This window comes from Capra hircus, chromosome 20 (genome assembly GCF_001704415.2).
Source record: "Capra hircus breed San Clemente chromosome 20, ASM170441v1, whole genome shotgun sequence".
NCBI classification, from domain to species: domain Eukaryota; kingdom Metazoa; phylum Chordata; class Mammalia; order Artiodactyla; family Bovidae; genus Capra; species Capra hircus.
Window position 1 is genome coordinate 37,029,642 of NC_030827.1, and position 12,305 is coordinate 37,041,946.

A 12,305-nucleotide genomic window follows, 5' to 3' on the forward strand; every position below is an offset into this window, starting at 1 on the left:
CTGTAGTGAAATATGTATTAATGTAAAAGTTACTATACTTCCTGTTTTCAGTTATTTTATTCCTTTCTTAGATCACTGCCATATCATGTTCAGTGGGCTCAGCAGGATTGCCTTCTGTGCAGTCTGATCCCTAAATGTGAGTCAGTGAAGTCAAGGGGAGCTCTGATTTCTGCATTTTCAAGAGATGGACTTACCCTGGCAGTAACGCTTAATCAGAAAGACCCAAAGGTCAGTAAATGTAATCTGTCTTGGGAGTAAGCTGTGAAAGAGAGAGTTTAGTTCAGTTTAGAGACTTTTTTCCCCCTTGAATATGGTTTTTTTATTAATACTACTTTATGTTCTTTAAATTGGTGTTTTCTGATCTAACTTGGCTTTGTAAATTGGTAACATTATTTACATTAGGTGCCATAATTTTTGAAATCTGACCTTCAGAAGCGAAAAGAGGATAATGGAAAAGGAAGAAAGAGGGGCAAAGTGGTAACTGATATTCTTAAAATGTAGTGTAAAAGGGAAAAGAGTTATATAGGTAGTTGGTGTTGTCTTGCCAGTTGGGAAAGACGAGATAGTTCATTGATGTAATAGATCTCTAGGTCTTCAGAAATATAAGTAAAATGATTTTAATTGTTTTGTTGTCTTTTTTTCTCTTTCAAGGCAACTCAGGTATTATTTATAAATACACTGAATTTTGTTACTCTCTATGGTAGCCTTAAAGGATGTAGTAATAAGAATCCTGTGGTTCCAGCTACTCTTGTCAGGTAAGGATTCTTTTTTATTTCTAAATAGTATTTTTCTTTTACCTTTTTAATAGTTTAATAAAGTTTAAGGCTCTGATAAGTAGTGTCTAAATATATATTTTCACAACAAATATTCTTAAAAAGAATTCTTTAAGAGATGGAAAATTCTGAAAGAGATGGGAATACCAGACCACCTTACCTGTCTCCTGAGAAACCTGTATGCAGGTCTGGACATGGAACAATGGACTGGTTCAAAATTGGGAAAGGAGTACATCAAGGCTGTATATTGTCACCTTGCTTATTTAACTCATATGCAGAGTACATGCGAAATACCAGGCTGGATGAAGCATAAGTTAGAATAAAGATTGCAGAGAAATATGAATAACCTCAAATATGCAGATGACACCACCCTTATGGCAGAAAGCAAAGAGAAACTAAAGAGCCTCTTGATGAAAGTGAAAGAGGAGAGTGGAAAAGCTGGCTGAAAACTCAACATTCAAAAAACTCAGATCATGGCATCTGGTCCTATCACTTCATGGCAAGTTGATGGATAAACAATGGAAACAGTGACAGACTGTTTTCTTGGACTCCAAAATCACTGCAGATGGTGACTACAGCCGTGAGATTAAAAGCTGCCTACTCCTTGGAAGAAAAGCTATGACCAACCTAGACAGCATATTAAAAAGCAGCAACTTTGCTTTGCTGACAAAAGTCCATATAGTCAAAGCTATGGTTTTTCCAATAGTCATATATGGATGTGAGAGTTGGAATGTAAAGAAGGCTGAGCACCGAAGAATTGATGCTTTTGAACTGTGGTGTTGGAGTCCCTTGTACTGCAAGGACATCAAACCAGTCAATCCTAAAGGAAATCAATCCTGAATATTCATTGAAAGGACTGATGCTAAAGCCCCAATACTTTGGCCACGTGATGCAAAGACTTGACTCATTAGAAAAGACCCTGATGCCAGGAAAGATTGAAGGCAGGAGGAGAAGGGGTTGACAGAGGATGAGATGGTTGGATGGCATCACTGACTGAATGGACATGAATTTGAGCAAATTCTGGGAATGGTGAAGGACAGGGAAGCCTGGCGTGCTGCAGTCCATGAGGTTGCCAAGAGTTGGACATGACTGAGAGACTGAACAACAAATAGATATTTAGATAGATAATGCAGCTTTCAGCTTTTGTGCTTGATAGACTTTAAAGTTTGCTTTATATGTTGGACACAACTGAGCAACTTCACTTTCCCCTAGAGAAGGAAATGGCAACCCACTCCAGTATTCTTGCCTGGAAAATCCCATGGACTGGGGAGCCTGGCAGGCTACTATCCATGGGATCACAAAGAGTCAGACACCACTACATAAGGAAAGCCTTCAGTCCTTTAAGGAAGGGTCTGATAGGGTGGAAGATACTTGAACACATTTTCTTTTCTCTTTTATTTCTTTCTATGTTGTCTTAGGAGGAGTGAGATTATGATTAGGTAGAGAAATACTGAGCTTAAAGAGACGAAATGAAGAGTCCTGGGTTGGGAAGATCATTTTATTTACTCAGGCTGAGGTAATGCTAACTTCGTTTAAAAGGCTAAAAACACCTCAGCCTGGGTATATAAAATGATCTTCCCAACCTAGGATTCTCTGCCAGAGAGGGCAATGGCACCCCACTCCAGTACTCTTGCCTGGAAAATCCCATGGACAGAGGAGCCTGGTAGGCTACAGTCCATGGGGTCACGAAGAGTCAGACACGACTGAGCAACTTCACTTTCACTTTTCACTTTCATGCATTGGAGAAGGAAATGGCACCCCACTCCAGTGTTCTTACCTGGAGAATCCCAGGGACAGGGGAACCTGGAGGGCTTCCATCTGTGGGGTCGCACAGAGTCGGACATGACTGAAGCGACTTAGCAGCAGCAGCATTCTCTGCATATGGGTGGACAGTACCGTAAGCAGTGATTTTGGATGGCAAGGAACCTGTGCAGGATTATAGGGTAGGAAGATTTCCTCTTCCTCTTGGATCCTTCTAATTTCCTTTTCTGAATACTTCTCTGCTGTTCTCTGACTTTTCAGAGTTTTCAGGTTCATCCAGCCATACATTTTTATTTTCTTTCTCTTCCCAAAATTTCCTTTCTAGTCTCAGTTCAGTGATCTGTTTGACTGAGGGTGTCCATAATTTAAATGAGAAGGAGCTATTTTCTGTCCCCATGAAAGAAATATTAATATTTTCAGACAGTTAAGGAGTGGTAAAGATGGCTTTGGCAAGAGGAAATTTGCCCTTGAGTGGAGCTCTGGCAGGCTCCTGAGAGACAGGCATGGTATTGACCTTCAAAATCTACCAGTAGATCTTAGTAATGGATATCACTAGGATTAGAAGTTGTTCTGGCTATAATGTGAGTGACTTAAAAGCTTTACATTTTTAGGTAGTATTTTCATCTTACGATTTGTTTATGAATGTAAGTGAATTTCTAATTGGTTTGTTGTATGAACTAGATGTTTATGAGCAAACTCCTTTCTTCTTACTTGTTTCCTGGGACGTAAGATACACAAAATGTATGTGACATTTGCCTGCTATTCATTCCTTTGCTCTTATTTTTTGAAGTATCTCACCCCTTCTTGGCCATTATAAATTGTCAGAGACATTGTAGAGGGTCCTTTCTAAACATCTTGTTTTGCTTTTTCTAGGTCATACTGGGTAGGTGATGTCAGCTGGACTCACGATAGTCTTTTTCTGGCTTGTGTGTTAAAACGTGGCTCCCTGGTTTTATTGACCTGCCACGGTGAATTGCTAACGTTAATTACATTTGGTTGCTCTATAGAATTTGGGCCAGCAGAATTTATTCCTCTTCACCCACTAATAACATATAGGTGAGATATTTAAATCATTTAATTTATTTATAGTTTTTCTCTTTTGTTATTGCTTTACTGTGTATTTTTTAAAAATATGATTTCATGTTTCAAACTGTCTTATTCTTTCTTTGAGTCTGTCATCTCAATATCTGTTTATTTATAGTTTTCTTCTATTTCTTTTTGTGGCTTAATCCTGGTGAAAATTTGACAATGTAAGTATATGTTATTCAAATATTTAACTGTATTAAAAAATGTAACTTCTTTGATATAAAAATTAATAAAAATGTGATACGTCTTTTATTGTTTTAAAAGCAGAACACTTAATTTTTATCTAACTTGGGATGTGGATGTATCTGGCTTCCCAGATGGTGCTAGTGGTAAGGAACCCTTCTGCCAGTGCAGGAATGTAAGAGACATGGATTTGATCCCTGGGTTGGGAAGATCCCCTGGAGTAGGGCATGGCAACCCACTCCAGTATTCTTGCCTGGAGGATCCCATGGACAGAGGAGCCTGGTGGGCTACAGTCCATGGGGTCGCAAAGAGTCAGACACGACTAAGCGACTGAGCACCGGTGGATGTGTCTACTTTTTTCCCAAAGGGAAAAAGGGGAAAGTTGTTGGAAATGGATAGTAGACTCTAGAATTCAGCCATATTTAAATTTTAAATTGTGAGATCATGTAGCAGTTTGGCTTTGGTGTCAGATCAAGAATCAGATCTTGGTTCTTCTACTTATTGGTTGTGTGAGTTTGGGTAAGTTACTCTTTGAGCCTCATTTTCTTTTACTCTGAAATGAAGACGGCAGTAATTGTCTCTTAGACCTGAAGGAATGAAGCAAGATAATAAATAATTTTAAATTACTTTAGCGCAGTTCTGGCGTAACATAAGAGCTCAGTAAATATTTGTTTTTATTGATGTTGATATTATTATGTTTGGGTAGACACATATAGATAGCTGTTTACAAAACAAAAAATTGGATAAGGTCTTTGAAACTAATCCATTACCTTTGCTTTACAGAAGGAAAACTGAGGAGGGATGTGTCCTTGATTATGTTTAACAAAGATTTTACTTTATTTCTAGCAATAGATAATTATGATGGAAAAACTTGTCACTTCCTGCAGTGAAAATGTTTTTCCTTATTACGGTCTGATTCCTAATTGGCTTAAATTTCCTCACATTTTCCTTAAAAATTAGTCTTTAGGATCTTTCAGAATGGATTGTTTTTTCTGATTACAAAAGTAATACATATTCATTATTTTTAAAAGCTTAATCAAATGTTACAAAACTAAATACTATCGAAAGTGAAAGACTTGGAATCCTATTCCTTAGAGATAACAATTATTAGCATTTTAATGTGTTGTCCTCTTAATTTGAAAATTTTATATAACATGTGCAATAACAACATTAATTTATTTTTAAAGCAAAATTAATTATATGATATATGCTGTTTACTATTTTGCTTTTTTGATTTGACAGTATGTCTTATACATCTTTCCATGGAGTCTCTTTTTAATGATTTTATAAATTTTGTAGACTGTACCTTCTAAAACCAACCTTCTGTTGTGGGCCATTTGGTTCATGTAATCTATAGTTGATTATTTTCCTCGCCAGAAAAAAATATATTTTGGTTCTCTGTTCTCTTTATACTTATAAAACCCCAAAGTTAATAGTGATATTAAGTAATCAGTTGATATTAAGTATTCAGAATTAGGTATACCACTGTAACAATAAATACATTTATATGGAAACTCAGTCAGATTTAACCTTAAGCTGATAAAATTTTACTCATCATCATCCTCTCCAAATGTTTCTTAATAACAAGAATACTAACAGCTCCTATTTATATTCTTACAAGGATTTTTAAATATACAGTAAGAAAGAAAGTTAACAGCTAAACTGTCTTTAATAGTAAAAATAACTGCCTCAATTTTTTTCTAAAAGAAATATAAAACTGGATTACAAACAGTATTACAGACAATAGGGTAAATGTCACAATTCTGGGAAAATTTTAAAAAACCCACCAACCTCTGTATTATTTAATTACTTACGTTTTCCTCACAGATCTGTGCACATTTAATATTTTTCTGTTTAATTTGCTTGCTTTTTCATCATTCTGAAATGTTTGTTTTGTTTTTCCTTTGGAATAATATAATTGTTTTTTTAAAAGATTTTCCTCTCACTAATTCTTGAATTTTGATGTTTGTTTGCTAGACCACAGCAGTTTACACTTCAAGATTCAAATAATTCTGTAGATTCATCAGCTTCAGATAGTGACCCTATGAGACAGAGATTTTCTATAAAAGCACACTCACGATTACCCTGCCTCATTATTTCTGATGGATACATGGTCACAACCCTTCGATTTCTTGATAATCTGTCGCCATCAGTGCTCATGAGATCCCTTCTACTTGATTCAACGCAGAGGCTTGAGAAAACATACGAAAGTGTGATACTGTGTAAGGTATGGTGCTTTTTGGTACCATCAGTAAAAGCTCGCTTCAGTCTTTTTTTTAAAATATATTTATTTTTAATTGAAGGATAATTGCTTTTCAGTATTGTGTTGTTTCCCACTGAATGTCAACATTCTCAGTCTTTTTAAATTTAAAACTGTACTGACAGTGGTGTCCTTGGATTGTATATGTTTATCTATAGAAGTTATAATTGTAGTACAGTTATGGATAAAACTTTGCTCTTGGAAATCTTTTTTCTTCTATAGCCAAAAGGCAAAGGTCTGAACTTGCGATCACTGAATTCCCTAAGATCTAGCTTGTTAAAGCACCAAAGAGATGAAAATGTAGCTGATTCTACTGTTCCCAAATTCTTGCAAGCAGAAGAAACACTGAAGTTAAATGAAGAAACAGCGGATTTGCAGGTACTTGCTAGCAACGTTTTATTTTGAACAGTTAGGTACTGATTTTATTCCAAGAAACATATTTTGTTTTCCTGTTATTAAAGAGAAGAGAAATTTGATAGCACTAAACTGATTAATAATCAGTTTAAATTAAATGATATTAATAATAATTTTTTCTCACTCATGTTTTAGGATTTTGAAGCAGAAGAAACTGATGATGGCATATGTTTTCCAAACAACTTATTCTCTTTTTGGAACCAAAAAAATGATCTGTTATTTAGTAGTGTTGAGGAGGGAAGATTGGAATTTGCTTCTATGTTTGATACAATTCATGCAAAAGATAATACTGAGGAGACAGATAAAACTGTTACAGAACTGCACTCTGTCCAGAAAAATCTCCTTGCAGCATGGACTATAGGAATTTCAAAAAATGTGACAGAAAAAAATTTAATGTTAAATTACACAGTAGTTTGTATCACTCATTTTTTGTATATTCTTCAGTTTATAAAATGTCCTTTTCCCAAACTTGATCTTTTTTTAAGCAAGAGCTCAAAATATAATACATGGGTGCTTTGTATCTTTCAACTTTTTCATCAGTGTTTATCAATCCAGTATTGGGATATGAGATACAAGCAAGATGTAGGACATTTGGTGAAGCTGACCTCAAATACTATAAAGCTTTTGCTAACACAGCAACAACAGGATCTGTTATTCTCAGAGAAGCTTTTAGCCTGTTTTCATTTACTCAGAATGGTAGCTGATCATTTAAATGGCGTGTACAGTCTTCAGCCTGAAGTTATCTCAGCATCAGCTGAGGGAAGTAGAAGAGCAAAGCAAGACTCATTGGTGTTACCCATTTTTCAAATGTTTCAAGACAGTGGATCTTGGGAGAACTGGTCTTGGAACTCATCTTTCGAGATTCATCCTCAAGTATTACATTTTGTACAACAGCCAGGACACAGGTACAGTGACTTGACTGTTAGGAGACCATCGGCATTGTCGAGTCTTCAAAATTGAGAGATAATTCCCATACTGTAAAATCCATTACTTTAAAGGATACAATTCAGTCATTTCTATTATAGTCACGAGGTTGTAGAATGAGTAGCCCAAATTCCAGAATATTTTTATCACTCCCAAAAGAAACCTTGTACCATTAGCTCTCAGCATCATAGATTTTATGTTATTTAAAAGTGTTTTAGGATTTATGCCAAACATTTTCCAACACACATTATTTTATTAGTCTTGGGCAATCATGATACTATTTGATTTAGATAAGCACTATAGAAAAAATGACCACAGTTGTATAAAACATTTATGAAAGTTTAAAAAAACGTGCATTTTTTTGACTTCGTGCTGTCTTTGAACCTGATCAGTTGTATGCATATTATTACCTCAGGGAAGAATACATGGAGAGAAAAAGACTAATGAGGAGGCTATACTCATTAACTAAACTCTTAGTAAAGGCTAAAAAAAGGCTATACTCATTCTTATCCCTGGTCTGAAATTTTATTTTTATGATTACCTAATTCTGTGTGCAGATTGAGTGTTCTCTGGAAAATATTGTACAGAAAGACTTTATGGTATCAGATGCAATTAAGTCAAAGAGTTCCTGAAGATGGCATGCAGTTAGCTGAAAAGATGACACATGAAGCATCTGCTGTCAAGTCCCTGTTATGCCATATACAGGCTGAATTGCAGACTGCTGGAGTTCACTTGAACCAGACCTTAGAACTTAAATCTATCAATGGTCAGTATCTTATAAACAATTTCTAACTCCAGGCGTAAGTGATAGTAGGTTGTTGGGCTTTGAGTTTATTGATTGGTTGTAATTATTTGTTTTTTTTTTTTCAAAGTAATTTCTGGCAGTGCTATATCCACTAAATTTTAAAACAAGTAAATTTTTATAATGTAATTTAATTAACCAGGGCTAACTGTTGGTTAAAAATTTTGTAGGGGAAGAGTGTTTCCTATTAGGATCATATGAAAAATCTGTTCAAATATGGAGGAAAGCTCTACAAGAAACCTGCGAGAAAGGTAGGGAGTGTTAAAATAATGTTACTTGCCATAATGTTCATGGGACCATATTTTAGCATGCTGCTATTCTTAAAAATAATTTCAGATTTCTGAGAACTGACGATTTCTTAATGCCTAAATAAAATACATACTGTAGGTACCTTGACTATTATCTACTTGGTAGATAAGACTCCTCTGTCCTTTTTTTGGTTAGTGATGGAACCTGTGATTGATTGGTAATGGGTGAAAAAGAGACTTAAATCCTAAATTTGAAAAAAAATGTTATTTAGTAAGACTGCAAATATCTACAAGAGACACTATGAGTCAAATAAGGTGCTGTTACCAACTTATAGAAGCTTGGAGCTAAGGCTCTCTGCCCTTAATTAATTCAACTTTAAGAATTTCCTGTGAGTTAGACTTATTATGAGGCTACATGGAGTTTTTGATGAGACAGTAGGGATGTGGATTCTAGAAACTGGTGATAGCTTTTATGATCTAGGGCTGAGGGTATAAGATAATAGAGGTTCTCAGCCAGTGACTGTGGAGCTAACCTTGACTGCCACTACTGGTCAGGTTTAGCCAATTATTAAATTTATTTTCTGGCTGCTGTGGCTATGTATTAAGGGCCTGCTATGTGTATTAGACAATAAGAATAACTGAAATAAACAAGTTTACCCTCAAATTGCCCACAGTGTGGAGGATAGATTGCATAAACAACTGGCATGTTTCTCATTACGCTTTATGGTATTTGCTGGGGGAGCGCACAGTCTGAACTGGAGTGCAAAAATCAATCTGGAGAAGACCTGGAGGAACAGACATGTAAAACTGAGAGAAAATTGTTCAGATGAAGGAGTGGGAATGGTGTAACAGGATATAGCACTCCAGAAGCAAGAAGACATGAGAAACCGTGGCAGTTTGGTAAATTGCAAGTAGTTGACCAGGTTATTTGAAACATATATGTAATATTGAGGATAAGGTGGTGAGTGCTAAAGTGAGAGGAGAGAATAGATGATAAGGAAAGATGCTCTGCAGTGCCATGGGATGAAGGTTTTATCCTGAAGACAGTGGGGTCTGTTAAGATACAGAAAGAGTGCTTTTCAAATAAACATAGGCCATTTGGAAAGATCACTTTGGTACATTACAGAGGGCCATTTGTTGGAGTGTGGTATAGAGATGTGGGTTTTTACCTAGAAGCAAGAAAATTAGTCAGTTGAAGAAGTCCTGAAGCAAAGCAATGTCAAGAGTACTGGGGAACAAAAGTCACATTTGTTAGATGTTTAATAGGTTTGATCAAGTGAACTTGTGACCAAGGAGAGAAAAAAGTCTCATGCAGTTCTCAGATTTGGATTGTATATCTGGATGAAGAAGAGTGGCATTCAGTGTGATGAGAAGTTCTCATAATGAGCTTTATTCTGGACCTTTTAATTTCATTTCATTTCCAATTGTATCCATTTGGAATGGTTTCTTGTAAGGGAGACTGAAAGTAACAGTGCCTTCAACAAGAAGTTTACTTCTCTTAGGAAAGGAGGCAAGGAGTTGACAGTCTGGGGCTATTTTGGTATTTCAGTGGTCTCATCAAGGACTCAAGCTTATATTTAGTGTTTCTACTCCATCATCCTTAGTGCATTGCTTCCACTCTTAAGGCTGTTGCATGAATTAACGTGGATGCTGGAGTCCTAGCCATCACGTGCATCATCCCGGTAACAGAAAGGAGGCAGGCAGGAGGGGCCAGAGAGGACACACCTCCTGGCTGAGATGCCTCTTGACACAGCTTGTCTGGCAGCTGTACACTATATTATCTCTTGGCTAAGAACTTTGTCATATTTTCTCATGGCCACGTCTAGCAAGAAATCATGATCTGAGTGCATTGGAACTCCGAATAAAATTAGAATTCTTTTACTCAGGGTGGTGGATAAGGGGCAGGTAACCGGCAGTCTCAGTCCTAAGCACCTTTTAGATATTTGAAGACAGTGGTCAAGGGACCCAGTCTTATTTGGTAGTATTTCTTCTCTGGAAAGTCTCTTTGACTGTCTGTTTGATATATGTATGGTTTCTCTTGTGTTTTTTTAATTTGTGTTTTTGGCATGTGCCCTTCTGTTTCATGGGCTTCCCTGGTGGCTCAGAGGTTAATGTGTCTGCCTGCAAGGCGGGAGACCTGGGTTCAGTCCCTCAGTCGGGAAGATCCCCTGGAGAAGGAAATGGCAACCCACTCCAGTATTCTTGCCTGGAGAATCCCGTGGATGGAGGAGCCTGGTAGGTTACAGTCCATGGGGTCACAAAGAGTCGGGCACGACTGAGCAACTTTCACTTCTGTTTCATAGTGTGTGTACTTGAGAGAGATGTTGTTAGTGGACCTTAGTACTGAGATAGTATTTTGAGATGGATGTTGTTAGTGGACCTCAGTTAGTACTGAGATGAGCATTTGCGCCTCTTTTTGGATAAATTCTTAGTCATCTTATTACCTGACCACAGAAAATAAAATTGTTCAGAATTTATGATGAAAAAGAACATATTGCTGACCTGTTTTCTTTTACTCAGTTGTGAAACAGGTACAGAAAAGTTCACATGACATGAGTGTACAGTTGATGAATTTTTATAAACTGAACGTTTCTGTCTATCCAGCACTCAGATCAAGAACATTACGTAGCTAACATGTTTTTTAATGTAAGTGTAATTCTGCCCTATTTAAGGAGGAAGAAGGACATGTTTTCTTCAGCTTCGCTATTATCTTTCTCTTTTATACTGCCACCTCTATAACTATAATTTAAATGATGCTCAAGGATTATGTGATCAGCTAGTAAGAGAAATACTGAGATGGTCCCACCTTCCTGTAAAAGAAAATGAAGATTGTTCAGGTATGCTTTTCAAAAATCAGTATTTTTGTTTGTTTGTTTGCTTGTTTCTTTGTCTTTTAATGCCATCTGTTGGGTTTAATGTATTTTGGTTCATCAATGTAAAATCAGTATGTTTAATGTTAGCAATTTGTATTTACAGGTTTAGCTATGAAATTGCTTATACATAAAAGTTGGTTGCTCTGTTGCATTGTGGTGAATTTTTGGACTGTCAGCTTCTCAGCATCAAGGATCATGTTTTTGCTTGTTTTTAACCTTTGAGTCTCTCAGCTTAGCGGTACTTGCCTGCTGAACTGTTATAACTGTTCTCTCACATCTCACAGCCCTGTTTGTTAGACATAATGTCAGGTACCCAATGTCAGGTACTTTTCCTTAACATGTTTGTATTTTCTCTAATGGTTGCTTAAGGTAGTTTGCTAAAGTGATCAAAATCACTTTCTGACATATTCAGGGCCTTTTTAAAATCTGTTTAAGAGGTTGTAGAATATTTGTATTGTCCTTTTTTAAAAAAGGTGTATTTAAATTAAGCAATAACCAAAGTGAAAGATGGGCTTCCCTGGTAGCTCAGTGGTAAAGAATCAGCCTGTCAATGCAGGAGACACAGGAGACACCGGTTCAGTTCCAGGATGGGGGAGATCCGCTAGGGGGAAGGAAATGGTAACCTATTCCAGTATTCTTGCCTGGGAAATCCCATGGACAGAGGAGCCTGGTAAGCTGCAGTCCATGGGGTCACAAAGAGTCGAACATAACTTAGTGACTGAGCAATAGCAACAGAGTAAAAGACATCTATGTGAATGAGCACATGATGTATTTATAATGCTATTTTACAGTGGTAGACCGTGAGATACATACTTTGCATATGACTGTGTCAGATAGGCCAGTATATCAGTACTTTCTAAATGGAGTTCATGACTCTAGATGGAGTATTTTTTTTTTTACTAATAACTAATTATTTATTGGTTTAAAAATCATTTACTGTTGGAAAGTAGAGATCAAAAGAAATTAGTTTACAAAAGGCTT

The 12,305-nt window shown here is 36.5% G+C and overlaps 1 protein-coding gene across 2 annotated transcripts in view; it reads left to right on the top strand.

The window, feature by feature from the left end:
• The window catches only part of C20H5orf42 (chromosome 20 C5orf42 homolog), a 104,631-nt gene that overhangs the window by 6,084 nt on the left and 86,242 nt on the right, over positions 1–12,305 (top strand). For both annotated transcript variants that reach the window (XM_018065664.1, XM_018065665.1), the window contains exons 7-15: positions 72–228; positions 652–755; positions 3,408–3,590; positions 5,781–6,030; positions 6,286–6,441; positions 6,613–7,382; positions 7,959–8,167; positions 8,374–8,454; positions 11,124–11,288. In XM_018065664.1, coding sequence (XP_017921153.1) covers positions 72–228; positions 652–755; positions 3,408–3,590; positions 5,781–6,030; positions 6,286–6,441; positions 6,613–7,382; positions 7,959–8,167; positions 8,374–8,454; positions 11,124–11,288 — 2,075 coding nt within the window. The remainder of the gene's footprint in view (positions 1–71; positions 229–651; positions 756–3,407; positions 3,591–5,780; positions 6,031–6,285; positions 6,442–6,612; positions 7,383–7,958; positions 8,168–8,373; positions 8,455–11,123; positions 11,289–12,305) is intronic.